The sequence below is a fragment of the Rousettus aegyptiacus genome, unplaced genomic scaffold, assembly GCF_014176215.1.
Source record: "Rousettus aegyptiacus isolate mRouAeg1 unplaced genomic scaffold, mRouAeg1.p scaffold_m13_p_8, whole genome shotgun sequence".
Lineage (NCBI taxonomy): Eukaryota > Metazoa > Chordata > Mammalia > Chiroptera > Pteropodidae > Rousettus > Rousettus aegyptiacus.
This window is the reverse complement of record NW_023416311.1, coordinates 13,558,617-13,580,385: the sequence shown is the minus strand read 5'-3', so window position 1 is coordinate 13,580,385 and position 21,769 is coordinate 13,558,617. Positions and strand designations below refer to the sequence as shown.

Sequence of the window (21,769 nt, the reverse complement as noted above, 5' to 3'; positions counted from 1 at the left end):
TTTTCCAAGACATGCAACAGACAAAGACACACTGCAAACCAATTAACCCTCTGAGCCCTTCTGGTACTTTCACTGAAATCATTTCCAGTGAATTACTTGACTACATGGAACATTTGCCTTCCTCTTGGGGCCAGTAAAGGGACTGAGCTTCCCAGCTAGCTTAGAAGACCACATCAGAGAAATGGCACTGGAGGAGCAGCTCCTTCTCCTGGCCTGGGAACTCTTGTTCTCTTTTAATGTTCTGGTATCCTAAACCATTGCCCCCACCCCTTGAGGAAACAGGGAAGAAGGCTGGGGGGGTAGGCTCAAAACCCAGGTTGATTCAAAACCCAGACTGTCCCCTAATGAAGTCAACCCAAGCTTAGGAGACAGCTGCTGGATGGGGGGGAAACAGAAGACAGTGTGTGGGAGGCAGCCGCAATGGACCTGGGCAGCCCGACAGAACTCAAGTCTTCTCTGTTTTCCCAGTTTATAGGGGAGAAAAGAACTTCGGCTGCTTTTAGCTTATTTAATGCTTATTAATTCAGTATACACTAGAATTTAGCTGCTCTCTGTCCCTCTGAGATAGGACCCAGGAAAAGCAGGTGTGGCCTGACTTGCCTCAATCAGGCCCCCTAATTGAAGCAATGAGACAAGCACACTATAATTCACAGTTTCCACTCTCCTCCCTCGACCCACACCTTCCCCCACCGCTGGTCTCAATTAACTCCCAAATCTCCAATGCATAACAATTCTTGCCAGTGTGGCTCAAAGGGTTAATAAACCAGGACTTCTCAGACAGTTAGGACACAAGCTCATTCACCAACAGGAACCCAAGAATGGCCACGCAACAACCTAGTGTTTCTTATAGCGATTCTTTGGGGTTTCGCCACACCCTGTTTTGTCACAGTTGAGAGCACCTGGATTCTTCCCCAGCCCCAGGCTTCCCAGGAGGCCGGGGAGCTCGTGGGTGATGGCCCGCTCAATCTTCTCCAGAAAGCAGCCCCCCATATAGGAGCACTGCTGGGACAGGAGCTTGAAGCTGGAAATGGGATTGATCCCAAAGAAGTCCTTATAGGCCTCGCGGTTGGGAAGGTCAAATTTGCTGACGTTGGTCTTTGCCAGGATGGTCTTGAAGATGTAGAACTTATCAGGATCTTCCACAATGTCCTTAAAGACCAGCTCTCCGTCACTGAAGAAGGTCATTTTTTCCTTGTATGTCTGCAAATAGCGGTCGACCAAAAGGGCATGGATGCGGACCCGGATGGCATGCTGGCGGATGAAGGCGATCTTGTTCTCCAACCTGTTCTCGATCACCTGGTTCAGGTCTTCCAGGAGGGAGATTTCTTCCTTGAGAAACAGTTCTCGGTGGGTATCAGGCTTGTAGTCTTGAGGCCAAAAGGAGCTGACATAGACCCTTGGGGGCTCAGTGACATTGATGAGTGGGGCCAAGCTCCAGAAGAGAGCCCCATAGACCCGCATGAGCATCTGTGTGGCCAGGTTGTCGGCCTTGTTCAGGATGATCCTTATCTGGGATTCACGCCCCTTCAGCTGGCGGAACAGCGTCTCCAGCTCCAGACCCACATCCAGCTTGGTTGGGTCAAAGACAACAAAGATGAGGTCTGCTCTGTCAATGAACCACTGGCACACGTCGTTGAAGGGGTAACCTTGGGGAGAGGGAGTGAGAAGTCAGGGTGAGCAGGCCTGAGCCCAAGCCCCTCATGCCTCCTTCCAAAACCAAATCATTCCACAGGTTGAAGGAAGTGACAGCACTAAGGATTTTCTGGGCTTCTTGAGACTTTTAAAGAATTAATTGCATATCTCCTGTCCATTGTCAACCGTTGACCAACAACAACCTGATCTTTGCTTTAATCTACAGTGGAATCCAAAGCTCTGGGGAAGCAAAATATTTTTTCTAAATGGGGATTTTTTTTTCCTACTATCTAAAAAGAGCTGACATAGAGGCAAAGAGATTGATAGAAAGAAATCAGGGAATTAGAAGAACATAAAAGAGAGGTTCATCATTTAGGGGAAAGAAATGCAGACCTGGCATAAGACCCAGGCTAGAATTAGGGCTTTGTCACTAGCCAGTTAAACATCAAATGATTCTAAACTTTAGGATTTCAGCTACAAAATGTTAAGTAGAAGAACTACATCTAAGGTGATACAAAGATTACTATGTTGCTACAAATACAGGAAAGCACCTAAGACTCTCAGTCACATAGTAGTTGCTCAATATATTTTTAGTCCTTTAATTTTTTATTTCCAAAATGAGGAGACTAGGAATATCTGTCTTGGGCATTTTTTTACAATAGTCAACCAATAATACATAAAATTATCTGATACATAATAAGAGTGCAATACAGGTTAACTGGCTATTATAATTATTGGTTATTATATTACTACTAGTCATAAAACAGGGTCTGGTTAGAACCAAAATGGGAGTGACAGCCATAAGCTGAGATCCACCATCTGTTTATATATTTCTACAAATGCCCTGTTTTGACTCATCTCTGCAGATATCCCTGAGTCATGACAATACTCAGTGGCCTATATCATAGCCTACTATCTGTCATGCCCAAAGTGGCACTATCCTGCCAAAGGAAGGCAAGCAGGGCTTTTGAAACAGGCTTATATTGAAGCAGGCCTGATAAAGCAGGAAGAATCGAAGGTCAGGTTCAATCCAGCCCCAAGTTAGCCAGAAGTTAAGTACAGCTGGACTGGGATGCAATTAGCCTAGGCCTTTGATCAGCCAAGACAGCCTGGGGCTCCCGAATACAGCTCAGGCCCAGCGTGAACCTCAAAGAGCTACTTACAGAGAGAAGAGCATCTTCCTCTTGGGAAAATGATCACCTCCAAACCAGATCAGTTCTTGAGGAGGTAAAAGGACAAGGTCCTCTACACCTAAGTGGCACTACAGTGACAAAAAGAAGGGTCCGGAAGGGAAGAACACATCCCCTGGCCTTGGACAATGCTCTCCACATTTCCTCTCCCCTGCCTGCTTACCGACCACTGTAAAAAAGTTTTCTAAGACAAAGCTCACACTGTTCCGAAATGAGTGCTAAATTACCTCTTTCCTGCTGTTTGCGGTTCTCAATGATGCCTGGTGTATCCACAAAAGTGACCCGCTCCAGAAGTTTGTGGGGAACCTCGATGCCAATCAGCTTCTCCAGGAAATTCTGGCCAAACTTCTCAAGGGGCGAGAAAGACCGGGCGCTGTCAGCGGCCATAACAATACCCTCGATGGTTTTCAGCTTGGGCCCGTGCATGAGGACCGTGAACTCGGAGGTGGTGGGCTCAGCACCTGCACACACGGACAAGGGTAGTAGGAACACAGTCACCTCTGAGGGAAGAGACCTACTGCAAAGTGGGTGAGCAAGGTGTTTCAAGGAGGGTTCACAACAAGAATCAGATACTATGTTTGCTACACCAGTGGTTTCTTTTTTTTTTTAATTGTGATAGAATACATATAATATAAAATTTACCATTTTAACCATTTTTAATTGTACAGTTCAGTAGCATTAAGTACATTCACCTTCACCCATGACCACCATCCATCTCCAGAATGTTTTCATCACCCCAAACTGAACGCTGTGCCCGTTAAACAGTAACTTCCCATTCTTACTCTCCCCAACCACCATTCTTCTATCGCTATGAATTTGTTGACTCTAGAGATCTCATACAAGTGGAATCATACAATATTTTTCCTTTTGTGACTGGTTTATTTTACTTAGTATCAAGTCCGCAAAGTTTATCTATATTGTCACACGTATCAGAACTTTATCGCTTGTTAAGGTTGAATAATATTTCACAGTGTGGACAGACCACATTTTTTTTTTTTAGCTATTCATCCATCGATGGATGTGTGGGTTTTGTCCACCTCTTGGCTGTTGTGAATAATGCTTCTATCAACATGAGTGAAGCTGCTGGTTTCTTGTATGTGATTTTCATTATATTGTTGGAGACACATATAAATGCTTTGATTTTTCATAATGCTTCTACATATGACATACATTGAAATACCAAGAATCACACAAGAATATCTCACTCTTACCTGTATAGAGCTGGTAGCGAGTGTCTTCCAACCCAAGGAGGTAGTTTATCATGGTGGATTTGCCGACACTCCACGGTCCCAGGAACAGTACCATTGGCTTGGAGGTAATTTCTCCATCTGTGGGCAGTGGGAGTTAGAGATACAAGTGAACTAACAAAGTTTCTCACTATGGGAGGGACACAGTTCTTCATGCTGCATCTCGGACCATCCACCTAATTGAGTTGTGGAATTCTAGACTGGACCAGACAGCGTGTGACAATCAGTGGCATGTCTCTTGCTACGCGAATGCAATCACCCAGTTAAAAGATGCCAGAAGACATCATTTGGGCCTTGCACAGATCCTTCGCACACCAGCACCAGAAGGAGACCTAAGTGAGGTCAACAAACTCTGAAGCAGGGCTCACTGGGTGAAGCCTCCTGGTTTAGATCTGGGAGAAAATGGTTCATAAAAGGGGAGCAGAACTGCCACATGGAGAGTGGTGAAAACTCTTCTATCTGAATTGGTAACAGAAAAAAAGGGTACGAAAGAGGCTTATACAACCTGGGACAGCCTGGACTCGGGCGCTGCCTGTTACCAGCCTCCCTCCCTTGAGCTGTGCCTCTTGAAATCCCACCTCAGGCTCAGCCCAGTCCTGGGCTCTGGGGCCAGCTAACAATATTAGCCTCTAAAGTCCACGACATATTTGCTCGGTCCCAAGATTAAGCACTGACCAGGCAACTTTTGAGTTCTTGGGCCCTGTGTCCAATATTGGGGAGAACACCTGCCTGGGCCTCTAGGAGGAAAAGCAGAGTTTTCAAAGGCTTTCAAAACCAGGGAGCAGGAAGGGGAGAGAGAAGGGGAGAAGCTTGCAGCATGGGACTGGCCATTCTTGGCGCTGGCTGGCTTTCGGGTCCCGGCTCTTTCAACCCTTCTCTGAACCACAAAGGGTCAGCCCTGCATAATTTAGTGCCTAAAGTTCTCCAGACTTCTCAGTCTCCCTGAGCTTGGCAGACAGGCCTCAAAACAGTAAGCACTTCACTTTTTTTTAATTTATTTATTTTTTATTTATTTCCATTTTATTTATTTTATTTCTTAGTTCAAAAATCGAAGTAAAGAAAGGTCCAGAGTGAAAAGTCTCGCATCCCTGTCCCCAATCTGCCTAAGTCATAATAGCCCCTACATATTCTTTCAGATATTTCCATGCATACATAAGCAATATTCCCTATCTTTTTTATAGAAGGAGGAGTATGGTATTCCTCGTTTTCTGCACCTGCCTCTAGATGCACTAGTTTTCTTTCTCTAAGGTGAAATCAAGTCTTAGAAGACCAAGATGGTGTCTCATAAGTGGCAGGCACATATATATTTCTTGAAAGCAACATCATGGCCCTGCCCCATGAGTCGCTGGTGTCTTTGTAGGTGTCAGCCCCTAGCTCGAGGACAAGAAGGGATAGACAGGCTGAGAGGGTGGCAGGAGTCCTCAGTGACAGCCACAAAGGTCCTACAAAAAGTCTCCATTACCCTAGCCCAGGGGACGCCAAGGGGAACTGGACCTTCAGCCACAGCTGAGACAAACCACCACCAGGGCTTTCTCAGGCTGCTGTTTCAGCCCTCTGCAGCAGGGGGTGTTACTGGCACATGGAGGAGGCTGCAGGTGAGTCACTGAGGAGCAGAGGTTACTCAGGAGGCTGCCCAAGGGCACAGCGGAGTCCTAGCACTGGCGGGAAACTAAGAGAGAGGAGCCAAGCCTGGAAAGTGAGGTCAGGAGGCAGGAACGCCCTCCCTGCAGAGTACCATTCTCTCTGGGCAGCTCGAAGCCTCCAGAGCCAAGCCACTAAGTCTGAGGGCTGAGGAGAAGGCAGGAGTAGAGGATCAGAAAGCATCTGGGAAACTGGGACCTCACACCAACTGCACTTCCTCTGTGAGGCCAAAAAGGATCGTTTGCTCTTAGGCTTGCAAGAAATAGTAGAGATACTTGTGAAACAGCATTCCCTGGAGAAGAGAATTACAGCCCCTAGTTCCTGCTGTATGATCCCAGATAGCCTAGCATTTCTCTGGTCCTTCTTCTGGAAAGCAGGAATAAGGAAAGTATAACCTATAATACCCCATCCACTGTATAGTCGTCAAGAGCATCACATGAGATAACGTAGAAGTAGCCAGTTAACACAGAAAACTGTAATACCATTGACCATTCAAATAAGTATATACCATTGTTAACATTTCCAAAGATGAATAACATTTTTAAAAAGCATTCCTGTGGGGGAACAAGAGCTCTCATATCCTGTCATTGTGAGTATAAATTGGTACAAGCTAAGGCAATTTGGTAACCACTATCAAAACGTTTAATTCCAGTGTTCTGCTTTTTAAAAATGTATCCTACAAATGTACTTGCATGAAATGTGTAACAATTATAGTAGTATTTATAATGCTTTTTTTAAAAATGGAAAATGGTCAACATTTTTGTTTTCCATGATAGGGCAGTGGTTATCCTGTACGCTGCATCCACGCAAGATTAGAAAGGGCAAGGGGAGGTACACACACACACACACACACACACACACACACACAGAGTTGAATGATATGATCCCATCTTTGTAAAACAGAAAAAAAACACACTTGCATATGCTCACGTATGCAGAGGAAATGTATTCATGAGAAACTTTACCAGTGGGAACCTCAGGGAGTGAAATTAGAGAAATTGGAAATCAAGAAAGGGATTTTTACCTTTCTACGTATACTATTTTGCATTATTTGATTTTTTTTTTTTTGGCAGCAAGTATACCTCACTTTTATTATTTTGAAAGTCAATTTTTAAAAGAATCCAAGCCCAAGGGAAGCTGACCAGGAGGAATGAACAAGAGGGGAAAAAATCCAAGCCAATCGGGGGACTTTAGACATCATCTTGTAAATGAACAGGAAGCCTGTGGGCCCTTGAGCATGCAAAGGATTGAAGTTCACTTCATTACCCTTGGAAACCAAAACTGTACTACTGACATGACTACTTACAAATGAAATATTCTCCGGAAACTCCTGTGCAAATTATGGGTCACTATTACAATGAAAGGGTAGTTCACATGACTGAGGTCTCTGCCCCTCCCCAAGAACTAAGGATTGCTCAGCTCCATGTGTCCTTGAGCCCAGCGCATAAGGAACTCAGGGGCCACGTAGTAAGAACAAGGGACTGTGGATAGGTTGGAGGTGGAAAGTGGAGGCCCTACCTCGGGACATGAACTATACCTGTGATCTCATGTTGCCGAAGCTCGTTGTATTTGTAAGACTGTTCCAGGGGTTTGATGGACGAATGGTAGATCTTTCGAAGCCGCTGCAGCACCACTGGGGGCAGAGAAGGATGAAGAGGATGGAGAGGGGGCATCAGGTAGGGTGAGCTCCAGACGGCTGACCACTGTGGACCAGGTCACTTTCCAGGGCAGCTCCGGCCCTGCCTGGTGGGAAGCACGGGCCCACTGCAGGCCAGTGACTGCACCATATTCAAGTAAGAACTGGTCCACATCCCAACCTCCCAACCCTCAGAAATCTTTAAACCAAAGGCATTCCCTCCCCATCCCCCAAAGCCTTCTGGCTGGCTTCTTTTTAATCTAAGGCTCCCCTCTATTCCCTCCTCAATAGTGTATTAAGTATGGCTTCAGCCTGCAGCTGAGGAAGATAAGAACCCCGTCTCCTCCTCTCTGCCCTCTACCTGTACTTGTGCTTGCCTTAGGCTCAGAGGGCAAGGAAAGCTTGCACTGAGCATGCACTCAGGACAGCCACCCTGGCCTCTGGCCACACTCCCTCTGCACTATGTCCTGGGAGTATATAGACATCTCAAGTATCTTCTTGAGAAAAGCATAGCTCCAGGGAGAAGCTGCTCCTGGGGGTGAGGCTGGGGAGCTCACCAGGTGTTAGGCACAAAAAGGGAAGAAGGCCCAAGGATCAGGCTTTCCTGAGCCCGAGCCTCACGCATGCCTCCTCTCTAGCTGTGTGCCACAGCAAAGCACTGCCTTACTCTGAGCTTTTGCTAACTCTGCAACTAAGAAGAGACAATAAGCCCTGATGAAAGTGTTGGGTTATAACGAGGAGGAAATAAAATACTGGGCATGATTGGGATTTATAAACTATAAAAATCAAAGCAAATATGATGAACTCTATTAACACCCCTCCCAGGCCACAGCGTGGAGGCTGTCACTGTCCCCAGATGCAATACTGAGATTTGCCTTCTACCCTTTCGCTGGTCCCTCTGCTTGGGTTGCCTTTCCTCCTCCCTACCAATCTAGAGCCCCCATCCCCATCCCCACCCCGGTCTTGGACCCTGATGACAGAGCCTCCTGCAAGAAGACCCCCATCTCCAGGACTCTCCTCCCTTAGAGCCTCTGCCCCTGAGGTGCCTGCCAGCCTCAGAGCCCCTGCCCCTGAGGCCTTCCCAGCCCAAGCCCCAGCCCCAGGCCTGGCTCCTGCTTCCTCTTGTTACCAGAGTAATCATCAGCTGGCTTGTCCTCATCCAGCATCAGAGTTTTCTCGATGTGGGAGCGATCCCTCAATGGGGCTTCTTCACTCACATCCTCCGCCTCTTCTGGGGAGAGAACCAGACAACAGGGTTAGGGTTAAGCTAAAAGCCAGCCCGGCTCTAAGCCCCCTCAACATGGGCAAGGGTGGAGCTTTGAGGTGTTACTGACTAAGGGCTTGCCAAGTTCTGTCTCTAAGAGGGACTTTGAACATCCACACTCAAATTCTGTAAAGCTCTGCAATCTGTTTTATGTATTCAACAAATACTGTCTGAGCACCTGTGATGTGCCAAGTACCGAGCTTTGTGCTGGGAATACAGTGCCCAAAATAGACACAGCTCCTGCCCTGTGGCATTTTCCTACAATCTAGTAAGTGGGGGGAGATCATCTTAAAAGCAAATAATGACAAATGATGATGTGGCTATGAAAGGGAAGATTCCAGAAGCCATGAGGGCCTAAGAAGTGTGCCTAGGTAGTCTTAGCAGGAGTTCCAAAAACTTTCCTGAGGGGCTGCCTGTGACCTGAGATCCACTGTGTAAAGACTTATTTAGGTGAAGATGGGGACAGGAGTAGTTCAGCAAAAAGCAGGAAGGGTGGCTAGGCCTCAGTGTGTGAGGGGTGCATGCTGGGGGCAGGAGAATTCTGCAGGGGCTGACCATGCATGGTCTTAGAGCAGCAGTCCCCAACATTTTTGGCACCAGGAAATGGTGCTTCTATGGGCATCTAATGGCCAGTGATCTGAGGTAGAGCCAAGCGGTGATGCTAGCACTGGGGAGTGGTTGCAAATAGAAATGAAGCTTTGCTCACTTCCCCACTGTTCACCTCAAGCCATGTGGCCCAGTTCCTAACAGGCCATAGACCAGTACCGGTCTGCAGCCTGGGGGTTGGAGACCCCTGTCTTAGAGAACCATAGGAATCTGCATTTCATCCTGAGAGCACCAGGAACCAGGAAGAGGTTCTAAGCAAACATCTGACCTGATCAAATGAGCATCTGATCAGATTTATACGGCTGCCGTGGAACACAAGCTGGAGGAGCTGCTGCGGAACAGGGAAGGGGGTTAATTGTTGCTTCTGACCATCAAGAGATGCCCATGACCAATGTGAAGCGAAGCACAGGAAATATGGTCAATTATATGGTAATAACTATGTATAGTGCCAGGTGGGTACTACACTAGTCAGGGGAATCACTTTGCAAAATATATATAAATATGTCTAACCATTATACTGTACTCCTGAAACTAATATAAAATAATTGAAAAACCAAAAAGTGGGGGAAAGGTAAAAGGAAATAAGAGGTTTAAATTTCCACGTATAAAACAAATAAGTCATGGGGATGTGGTGCACAGCATAGGGAATACAGTCAATACTATTGTAATAGTGTTGGACAGTATCAGAGGTTGCTGGACTTATCATGGTGATCACTTCTTTAGGTATATAAATGTTGAATAACTATGGCGTACACCCAACACTAAAATAATATTGTATGTTAGTTATATTTTAATAAAAATCTTAAAAAAAAAAAAAAAAAAAAGATGCCCATGACCACCTGCAGGTTGCTGAGGAGGCTGTTCTACCTGGGCTGGTTGCACAAAGGATTTTAGGTGATTAGATGTGGGATGGACTCAGGCCTATGGGGCAGAAGGAAACTAATTCTACCAGGGATGGAAGCAGAAAACTGATGTGCCTTATGGAACATCTCAGGACCCAGGCAGCCCCAACCCCAGACCCAGGACAGAGAGAACAGGGAGGGGGTGGGGCTGGCTGCAGGCCTACCCCCTATGGAGGGTGCAAGTAGCTGGCAAGTGGTATGAAAACTGAATTCTTCAGGAAAACCCACGGGGAAGCCATGTTGGAGGGTAAAGACTGATCCCAGTTCCTCTATCTTAAAAGCCCAGCTCTTGGTCCAGGCCAGCATCCTCAGTGGATGCCGCCATGGGCATCCTGGCCATGCCTACAATGTGATACATCACCAACATTGTCCATTGGCTTTGGCCCTGCCCTCCCCCTTCCTTGTCCCTCAGTCCCAAGAGGGTGACTGCTGCTGCTCTGAGTGAACGTCTGCGGGATATCACTGTCACAGCCAGCCTGAGATTTCTTATCAGGATCCTGACCCTGGTCCCACTGACGTGGCCTAGGCTTCAAGGGGAGGCCCCAGATGCTAACCCTAATGTGATCCCCACAGGGGGCTCCCAATCCACTCCCCCACCCATATATCTCTTCACCAGCCTGCACAGGGCCTCAAACCCTGCCACCATGTCCCTTGTCCTCCAGGCTGAGGCACTGGTCCATGTTGAAGTACTTCAGGGACCCTAAGGGGCAGGCTCCTGAGGGCCTAAATCAAAAGTGACTGGGGTCTTCTGGGCCTCTCATCAGGATCCATGGTGTGGCCTCTCACTGGGCCCCTCCAAACTGGGAAGAAGTGGCTCATGGGAAGCCCAAAGGCACCCCCTGGGCTAGGTACCCTGGATGGGGCCTCCATCCCGCAAACCCAGGCTGGCTGGGGCTCTCCCGCCCCACCCTGTCCCTGCCTGTCCCACTACATACAAGACTTCCAGGAAGAGTGCAGCTGCCCAAGTGCCGGAGCAATCCTGGGGTCCCCTACCCTGAGGCCCCTCCTTGGGCTCCTCTGCCTCAGCCTCCGGGGCCTCGTCTCCCTCGGGCCCTGGATTCGGTTCCTTTGAGCTCAGCTGGGCCCCCTCGTCCCCATTGCTTGGGTTTCCTGCTGCTTCCTGGGCTTGCCCCGCTTCCTGGGGTTCCCCTGCTTCCTCAGAGGCACCCCCTGCTTCCTCTGAACTAGCCCCGTCGTCGCCGCTGTCCTCCTCCGATTCTTCTTGGGATGGAACTCCTTCCTCGCCTCCGCTGTGGCCGCTACCCTCTTCCTCAGAGGAGGCCGCCTCTGAGTCCTCCTTGGACACCCCTGGGACCTGGCCCTCTGGAGGGTGGTACTCCTGGGTGTCCCCTGTTTCCGTGTCTGGGCTGGGGCTGGGCTTCCCCTCGTCCTCAGGCCCCTCCCTGGCTTCTGTGTCCACCTCCATGACTCCATCTGGCCCTTCTGGTCCCTGATCGGGCCCTGGGCTGCCCTCGCCTGCTGTCTCGGGCATGTGGACCTCCTCGACATCCAAGGTAGGAGAGGCCCCTGTGCCTTCAGGCTCTGCAGCCCCAGCTGCTGCCCCCTGCACGGGGTTGGCCCCTAGGACCTCCTTGGCTTCCTCAGGGACCGGGTCACTCCCAGCCTGTCCTTCTGCCTCCTCTGCTGGGCCCTCTCCCGCACTGAGCTCGGGCCTCCCCTCTTCCCCGGTTCCTTCCTCCCCTTCTGGAAGGTGGGTGCTTGCTTCTGGTGGCCCCGCAGAGTCCCCGGGGGGAGCTGACTCTGAGGCTGAGGCATTGGAGAGGCTGGCTTCAGGGTCAGAGCCTGGGCCGGGGGCGATGGGGGCCCCAGCAGCAGTCTTCTCTGAGCTCTCAGCCTCCCTGCCATCTGGGGAGTGAAGGAGCAGGTTCTTCTCTCGAGGGGCCGCCTCTGCATAAAGCGCCCTTTCCTTCTCCTCTAGACTTGCATCTCCAGCAGAGAAATGATTCTCCAACAAATTGCCAACATCTTCTGTGCCACCCGAAGCGGAAACTTGCAGTTCTAAATGATTAGAACACGATTGGTCAGTTTCACAGGGTTGGCACTCACTTTGCTTCTCAAAAGAGTAACTCAACCTAGCTCTCATCCACCAAGAGTGAGGTGTGAACCTGGCATCGGTAGCACCTCCCTCCCTGGTTTTCATAACTGCCCTGTGCAGCAAGCAGTGAGGATGTTTTTCCATCCTCTTCCCAAGACCCAGAGGCCATGGCTAGGGGCGGTTACAGAACCACTCACTGTCACTGCAGGATTGAGCAGCTGCCCCACTCCCAAGAAGCCTGCCCCTGCCCCTGAGTGAGCCTCTCACTGGGTCCTGATGACTGTGTAGGGATGGAAACGGGTGAGCCCTTCCAGTCCTTCCTCAACCTTGCCCCAGGCAGGCAGGCACGTGCAGCCTGGCTCACCAAGAGATCTTTCCAAGATAGGAGAGATGCCCTGTCAGTTCCTAGAGTCATTAACCAACGTGCTTTTTATACTGCTATCAGCAAAGGCGTGCAAACAGGTGTGTGCAGGCCAGATAATCTTAGGTTACAGGGCAGAGTACTTAGGGGATTACTTGTGGCTCTCAGCCTTATTAAGTCACACATCCAACTCTGTCCCCTTAAGGGCAGGCATTTGCTGGCCTTGCTACCTTAGATTAGAGGGGACACGGCCTAAGGAGAAGATATCCAAAATGGGAAGGGCCAGGGCTTCCCAGTGGCCTTAGCCAACCTCTCCCAAGGGGATCCCCTTCTAAAGGCTGGTCGTTTTAACAGGAAGCTGAGGACACAGGGAGAACTAGGCAAGAGAGAGCATGATAGGGGCCTAGACTGTGCTGAGACCTCTATCAGGGGAAAAGTGTCATTTATTTGGAAAACAGAGTCAAAAGAAAGGGTTATGCCTATCCCTTCTGTCCCTTCCCAATCAGACTGGGACCTGCTTAAGGAGGAGAACACTGCTGGGTCTTGGGGATGAGGGACCACAGGGTCCCGCCTTGGGGCAGCTGAGACAGGCCCCAGACTCCCTTGACTCACAAGGACTCTTTCTGAGGAAGTAGCCTCCCACCTGCCTGCTGGGTACAGACACGCCACCCTCTCTCAGGCTATACAGCCTAATAGTCCCATCTCTGCCTCAACAAAGAAAAGCCACCTCTGGGGTACCCCTTCTGCCTCAGGGTACCCACACACCTTGAACCCTAAAAGCTGGGGCAGTCTCCAAGGACCAGGAACAAATATTTTCTCATTAGTCCCCACAAACACAACCTGCTATCAAATTCAGAAGAATGGAAAGTTATAAAGAAGCCCTGCATGTTGACATAACACCTCCCTGAGCACTTTCCCACATGTGACAGCAACCAAACCTCCCTCATTACTGTCAGCCACATTTCAAGGCTGAAGGTCAAGAGAAAGTCTTTCACTTGCCCAAGACACAAGGTGTCTGGCTGATAGGTGACTGGAACCCACTTCTTGTCAAGGCCTTACACGTCACGATGTATGTAGGGGAGCACAGTGGCGCCTTTTCCCACAGGTACCTTGCCCCTCCCTGTATGCACCTTCTCTCCAGGCTCACGTCTGGATTGTAGGAACCAAGGCTGAACTCTTCCTATGTTCCTAGGGCTGGGACCTTCCCTGCCTGACCCACGGAAATTGCTAGAAAGAGGTACATGGTAAAATTTGGGCACAGTAAAAATTCCTAGTTCTTAGGTGGGGAGCTGGAGGTTACTCGTTAAAATTTTTTTCATTACCACTTGAACATCTATATGTCCTTTGCCTGCATCTCCATCCTCCCCATCACCACCCTCTGGAGAAAAATCTATGGCAGGAACTTGGCTTAAACCAAGGAGACTGAAAAGACCTCTGAGCAGCAAGTTATATATCATATGAGATATATTTGTATAATTAATTATTCTATGTGCCAGGCAATGCTAAAGCACTTTATATATAAAACGATTTACTTGATCTTACTAAACTTACTGAACCATACTTGCTTATGTAAAACAAGTCACACTTATCCCTGTTTTATAGATGAGAGGACTGGAATCAGAGCCACTGAATGCCTTGCCCATCACACAGCTGGCAACTGGCTGAGTCCATTTCACTCCAGAGTTGCAAAGGAGGTCTCCTGACCCTAGAGGGGTCCTACACCTGCACTATTCAGAGTGTGGTCCGGGCATCCACAGCACCGGCACCACCCAGGAGCCTGGTAGAGATGCAGACGATCAGGCCCCAATGCAGACCCACTGAACCAGAATCTGCATTTTAACAATTTGTTTTCACATTACAGTTTGAGAAGCGCTGGTCTATGCCACCTGATGAATCTGCCTCTAAACCAGTGGTTCTCAGAACATTGGAACCACCAGACTCTGGGCCCCACTCCTACCCCCTCCTCAAAGACTCTGGTTGAATTAGAGTGTATCCCCAACATCAGTACTTTAACAAAAAAATTCTTGGGTAATTCTAATGTGCAACCAAAGCTGAAAAATGCTGTTAAGCCAAATAATCCTGACCCTGAGGCATCTACTCCCAGCCTCTCCCCACTTGTGTGCCCACTTGGGGCTCCTAAGTTGGATGTTTCACCCAGGGCTTGATGTGTGACCTTCGAATAGCAGTGGTCAAGGCTTCTCGTCTGGGAAGCACTTTCCACAGGTCTCTATTGCTCTCTACCAATGATGATAATGATGATGGTGCTGGTGGTGGTGATGATGGTGGTGATGATAATGGTAATGGTGGCAGTAATGATATGGTGATGGTGGTGATGACTGTGATGGTGGTGGTGATGACTGTAATGGTGGTGGTGGTGATGGTGGTGATGACTGTAATGGTGGTAATGGTGGTGGTGGTGGCGGTGGTGATGATGGTGGCGATGACTGTGATGGTGGTGACGATGGTGGTGGTGATGGTGGTGGTGGTGGTGGTGATGATGGTGGTGATGACTGTAATGGTGGTGACGGTGGTGGTGGTGGTGGTGGTGGTGGTGACGGTGGTGGTGGTGGTGGTGGTGGTGGTGATGGTGGTGGTGGTGGTGGTGATGGTGGTGATGACTGTGATGGTGGTAATGGTGGTGGTGGTGGTGGTGGTGGTGGTGGTGGTGATGATGGTGGTGATGACTGTAATGGTGGTGATGATGGTGATGATGACTGTGATGGTGGTGATGGTGGTGGTGGTGATGGTGGTGATGACTGTAATGGTGGTAATGGTGGTGGTGGTGGTGGTGGTGGTGGTGGTGATGGTGGTGATGACTGTGATGATAGTGATTATGGTGGTGGTGGCAGTAATGATGTGGTGGTGGTGGTGATGATGGTGGTAATGCTGATGGTGATGATGAGATGGTTATGATGATGACTGCGTCTGACCACCCATGGCATTTCTAATATTCTTAAAACAACCTCTGATCCTGATGGAAGTATGAGGGCTGCACAGTACTAAGGGAAACAAGGACCCCAGACTTTGGGAGTTTACCATGATCTTTACAATGTTGTCTATTTCCACTCCTATGCCCTAGACAGGACGTCAAGTGTGTGTATGTATGTATCATATTTGCATCTTTACTCTTCTCTATTTTTTATGACTTAGAACCAAGCTGTTAAGAAATATGGAGTGAAAAAGACTGAGGGTGATGGCTTAATGCCTTGTGACCTTCCTTCCCAGGCTAAAAATAACTTTTCTGACATAGTCCCTCAATGAAACGAGCTGTGCTATTGGTCCCCAGAGCTCAATCCCCAGGAAGCAGCTGCGCCATTGGGCCTGATCGCTCTTCTGGAAGGCACAGTCAGAGGCTCTGAGAGCCTCTGATTAAACTCAGTTCAATTATGTAAAATCAAACCCAGTGTCTTTCCTCTCTCCCTGACCTCCCTAGCATCTTGCTGAAGCCCCGCATTGGCTCCTGGAGGAGAAGTGGAGGCGGGCGAGAAGACTCAGGACACCCTAGACAGGTTGAGAACCCGGTAAGATGAGTCTTGGCCTACCCCAGGACATGCAGTACCATACTGTATTTGCTGCTGCCAAGGCCACCGCCCCGGCCTCACACAAGCCTGGGTGCTTACATCAGGATACACAAATAGCAAGCCCCTAGCTAAACCCCAGAGACCATGGGAAGGCCCATGTGCCTGACAGGCTGGTGCCCTGAGTAGAACATAGCATACACCAGTTCTGCTTTCTCTCCTGACACCCCCTCTGCCATCAATCTGTCCTTGGGGGTCAGCCCTCAGCTGCTCCCCCTACCCACAGCCTCAGCTATAGCCCAGGCTCAGTCCCTCCTTCCTCTCTCCACCACCAACCAAACTCCTGACTATTTCCCCAGCTTCTCACTTGTTCCAAAGAACTTGTCACATGGACTCAGAGAACTGTGTAATTTCCAAGAGCCTTGGTAGGTACAACTGCAGAGGAAAAAAGCTCTGGCCAGAGCTGAGATAGAGCATAAGTTCATGGCTCTCAGTCTAGAGTTCTTTCTGCTCCCAAGTAGTTTGCAAATCATGTCCCATGAAGGGCCAGGGGTCCATGGAAGTGTCTAGTGGGTGAGGGAAGATGAACAAACTAGGGTTCAGCCAACTCCTTTGTACTTCCTGCCTAGCAGCTCTCCTAGGGTCTGTCTCACTGCTTAAAGAGGGGATAGGTGGCTGACAACCACTGTCCTGCTTCTCCTGCCTCTTCCCTAAAAATTCCTCTTTCTCTTGATCGTTTTCTGCAAAATCCCAAGGAGCCACCCCTTATAGCATCTTTTCACTTTGCTGATCTACACATGCCAAGGACTGAGATAGATAATGTTTTGTCTTGACACAGAACTTCATGCTTTCTAAAGTTGTTCTTCTTTCATCCTCCTAGCAGCCCTTGGAGGCAGGGAAAGCAAGAATTATTAACCTCTCTTGAAATGAGGAAGCAGACAAAGAAAAGTCAAGTTGTTTGCTCAACAAGCCATTCCAGGGATGGGCTAGAACTCAGGCCAAGAAACAAAACAAAGCTCCCTGGCCCACGTGGCGGTGGCATCTGAGACCTGAGAGCTTTCCAAGCACAGATGCCTGGTCTCCAGGGGTGAGCAACTGTGAATCTGGTATTTTACAAGATGACTCTAATGAACACCAACACTCAAGAACCAAGTGTCAGGGAGTTTCTCTTGAGATTGGGGAAAAAGAGGTCTATTCAGAATAGAGTTTTGTTGATCCGTGTTGAAGCTACCTTATGGTGCTAAATTTATTCTGCTTTGATGGAATACAATGTAAACTCAATTCCAACCTAAGTCTCCTTAGCATACAGTTCTGAGGCTCTGCCAAGATTATTCCTCCACATGACTTCTCATCTGTTTGACTGAAACTACAGCGTCCAAAGTCACACAGAGATAAATTACCTTTGACTGTTACTCACACACAATTATGCAAATGAGTCAACAGTAATAAAGCCCCAAGGGTAAAATCACTTTCCAATTCTACCCCAGGACATATCTGTCCCAAGGAGTCAGGAATATTAATCTTGGTGTCCAGGGAGTCCCACGTCTGTCACTAGGCTCTCTTTCACCTACTTGGACATATCATCAGCCGTGCCTCAAGTGCAGCTACAAGCACTTCAGAAACAGTGTTCACAGAGTCAGAGCAAGCAGACTGATTCTTCCATGTTCTAGATCTTGTCTCTAAACACTCCTAACTGAGCAAATGGTCAGCGGCTTCTTCTGGCATCACATTGTTTCTTAGCCTTATTTACAGAGTAAAGGCTCACCACTCAGAGTCTCTTGTTCTTTCACTTCTTGGATGAGACTTCAGACAGCTTTGCAGATGTCAATGCTGAAAAGGACCTCAGAAGGAAAGTGCTTGCGAGAGGCAAGGGTTGCCCGTATCCTCTGAGGACACCTGAGACCTTCTCTTTCACCATTCTTTCACCAACTGTTACCTCTTCCCCTCAGACAAGAGGACCAGGGTGCACTGAACAAGGCAGCCACTCTTGGAAGGTCCTTTAGCCTCCTACTCAAGCTCCTAAAGTCAAGGCTAATCCCACCAGGACATCTTGTCCCTGGCTGGACTCGAGCCCAAAAATGATTCACCCACGAGACAGGATACAATGACAAAGGCACCAATCAAAGAGAACCATGAGTTTGGGGGTCAAAAAGGACCTTCTCACAGACTCACTAGTTTGATTTTCACCTATGAGGATCCTAAAACCCCGATAAGTGATTGTCCCAAGGCCACAGGGCTAGTTAGGCTAGTTAGTAGCAGGCTGGTTCTAGAACACAGCTCACCACCAGCTCCGAGTCCCGTGAGCTTTCCCAGCACCTGGCCACCGCCCCTGCCAGAGAGGGGCTATGTTGGCCTAAGAAGGACAGTGACTTCTAGTCTACCCATCCTCTTCCTCCCTTTATAAAGGATGCTTAAGATTTCAAGACAATTGTTTTTAACTCCCAAAATCCACGGAATTGACAGTTAACTTTGCTCCCTGTCCCACCCCTACTTCCTGGGAATCCTTGGTTTGGGAGGTACAGAGAGAAAGCACCCACAATCCCACAATCATTGTATATACACAAGCTTGTCACTGATGTCCAGAGGATTCATGACCGTGGGTGAACATTGTTTTCAAAATGCAAATGCCTTTGGAAGAAGCAAAACGTGAAGCCCTAACCCTTTGGGGTGACCTGATTATTAAAGGGATACCCTGTAGAGCACCCGGTCTGCCTGAAGTGAACAGAAATCCTTGTGGGAGTTGTTAGGCAATACTTCCTCCATTCAGAGGGATGAGCTGGGCAGGAGAGGAAAGGAAGGAGGGCGAGATGCAGGCTGGATTCTGAGACAGACTGAGGCAGGTGGCTAGCTTTCCCCCCACCTCCCACCTCCTGCCCAAAGAAACAGAATCTCCCTGGGATCCAAGAGGACACTCTCTGGGAGGTCAATATTTAATGTTGGGGCAACAGGCAAAGAGAGACCCACTGGAAGCCAAAGAAGACTGGTCCCCAATGTCCCAGTCAACCTTGGGCTCAGGTCAGAGCCATCGTGGCCTTGGCAGGTGGAAAGAACAATGAGACCAGACTCACCTCACCCCTAACACAGGAAGCTGGAGGAAATCTGCTGGATTCTCAGGCTTAGAAATAGATCTGACACTTTCCCCAGGCTGGGCCGAGACCACACCTCAGAGCCTTCCTTTGCTACACGTCCCAGGGCCAAAATAGTCTCTCTAGATGCAGCTAGGAGTCAGGAGAGCCAGGCCCTGCTGGTTACTACTGTCTTACTAACCAGCAGTGTGACCTTGAGCTGTTCCTCACTCTGCCTATAACCAACTCCACTCACCCATATGAGACACAACACAGATAATAGCACCTGCTTTGCCAACGCCTTTGGAGTATTTTAAACTGCAAGTGATTTTTATAAGCATTCTATGAATGTCAGGTATAATAATAATTATTTCCTAGAAGAGCAAACACGCCAGGCCAAATCCCAGGTTCATTGAGTAGGCCAAGACAGAACTAGCTTTGGACAGAAGTTCAGTTGGCTCATCTTCTCTCTAGTCCTTTGACCCTCTGCTTCTGGGGGGCCAGTTAGAGGGTCAAAGGAGGTCTTTCCGCCTGGGGCTCTATCTTCCCTTCTCCCAGCCAGAAGCAGCTCAAACGAGGAGCTGTGGGAGCTTGTGGGCTAGCCCTGCTCTCTTTGTGAGGTTCCAGCTGAACTGGGAAAGGAATGAGCCTTGGCTGTCAATACTCCTGGGCTCAGATCTCATCCTGCTGAGCCCCAAGTTAACTCCCGTGGTCACTGACTCCCAGTTTCAGCCAGCCCTGACTCACCCAGAGACTTCTGAGGCCTCACATGGCTTCCCCTCTCCCCTCTACCTCCCAGACCCTTTCTATCCAGACGCTGAAGCAAGGTGACCCTGCAGTTAACCTAAATACAAACATACACTCAGGGGACATCTAAACAGACCCTCTCATCAAGGCACATCTGTGAGAATAGGTGAGAAGCCCTGGCTAAAGGCAGAGTGACTTTGGGCCCTTCACAACTCTCGGAAAATGCAACAGAGATGGAGAGAGGCCACTTGCAGTGCCAGCGTGGCCTTGTGTCCTTATAAGTGAGCACAAGGAGCAAAACAATACGCCCTTCAGAACCAACTCGGGCCTTGAGAACGGTGCTTTGACCACACCACAAGGACAGAGCGAGAGTGGCTCCAGTTCCCATTCGAGCAATGCTTTGCTTGTCCTGCTTGGCTGAATTCAGAGCTAATGTTTTCATTCCTTTGAAAGGCCTCCCATGTCGGCCTGCACAACCACAGGTACCCCTTCACCCCAGTCGGCAATGCCAAGCCTACCCCACACCTGCTCAGCGGTGAAGTGTCCTTAGCAGATCTAAACCTCCACTGCCAAGGAGACCAGAGAAGCTGCCTATCCCAAGTCTGCTCAGAGAAGGTCAAGCCAAGGGCAGAGGCTGGGGCAGCAATAGCAAATACTCTACCCTGCGTGTTCTCATCCAGAGACCCTTCTAGAAAAACTGCTGTCCAGGCACCAGAACACCAGATCTTCTCTCTCAGAGGGCTTCGCCAAATTTGAGACAGATAGGTTCCACTTCTGAGTCCTGACATTCTGACCCCAGACCTCATCTTGTTATTCAGTCCTATAGTTATTTTTCCAGGAGAGACTTCTAGAACTAAAAGGAAACTTGAAAATTAACTATCCTAACTCTTTCATTTCACAGATGAGGTGACCTGGTGAGGCCCAGAGAGAGGAAAAGTCACCTACCAAGTTGGGGACTAAGCCAGACATAAACACAAGGTCTCTGGACCCCTCACCCTGGTCTTTCATGCAAGATTCCAAACAGTCATGACTTCCTACTCTCCCTGACATTTCCAACCTTTCATGACCATATCTTGCCCTGCCCCTGGGATCATCCATCCGTTCCCTCAGTTGTTTCTATAAAGTCCAGCCTCCCACATGCGCTTTCTGAGGGCTCTGGCATCAGGCTGGGTCCCTGAACAGAGCTCTATACAGGGATTTGGGGAAGGACAAGGATAGTGTTTAAGCTCCCAAAGGTCATCTGCACCCAGCCAGCCCTGCATTCACCATTAGTCTGCAGCTCTCTCGTTGTCACCAGGAAAGAAACATCATCTCCGTCACCAGGAGACAAAGGATGGTTGGTTCCCAAGAGGTGTGAGATCAGCTCTCAGCTATCTGAATCGAGGATGGCAGAGGCCACAGGAAGACGGGACCTCCAGAGTCTGGGTCACAAGAGAATGGAAAAAAGATCACCTCCCTGTCTGCTCCATTAATAGGATAAACTCTCAAAGTGACCAACAGATCCATCCATTACCCCATTACCATTATCTACCCAGTATCTAGAACAACCAAGCCACTCTATGGTGGAATGTTCTAGAAATCTCACATCTCCCCGGGAGCAGACTTACTCCTGGTTTGTATCCCCAAGTGGCCTATAGCCTTGAACCTCAGACACGTGGGCCACCCTTTCCCAGGTGACTGGCAGGCTCTGTCCCTCCCACGGGCCAGGTGTCTCAGCTCTCCAGCATGTTTCCTCTCTAGATACCTAGATGTGACATCTTTGACATCTCTAGACATCCCTACCCCTGGGGAAAACCATTACAGGCCATTAAACCAGAAATTTGCTTCCTTCTTGAGTAGATTTAGTGCCCCTAGGGCCTGGATTCTCTGCCTCATCTCTTCAGTACTGAAACCAGATGAAGCTC

General features: G+C 49.0%; 1 protein-coding gene across 2 annotated transcripts in view; it reads right to left on the bottom strand.

Moving 5' to 3' along the window:
- Positions 1–494: 494 nt before the first annotated feature.
- Positions 495–21,769, bottom strand: part of SRL (sarcalumenin) — a 35,271-nt gene continuing 13,996 nt past the window's right edge. Inside the window, exons 2-7 of one of the 2 annotated variants that reach the window (XM_016166648.2) lie at positions 11,112–12,137; positions 8,476–8,577; positions 7,248–7,343; positions 4,034–4,150; positions 3,050–3,283; positions 495–1,646 (exon numbers count right to left, since the gene is read on the bottom strand). In XM_016166648.2, the coding sequence (XP_016022134.2) occupies positions 835–1,646; positions 3,050–3,283; positions 4,034–4,150; positions 7,248–7,343; positions 8,476–8,577; positions 11,112–12,137 (2,387 nt within the window). In that variant the 3' untranslated portion in view covers positions 495–834. The remainder of the gene's footprint in view (positions 1,647–3,049; positions 3,284–4,033; positions 4,151–7,247; positions 7,344–8,475; positions 8,578–11,111; positions 12,138–21,769) is intronic. The other variant, XM_016166649.2, reaches the window with a different exon arrangement.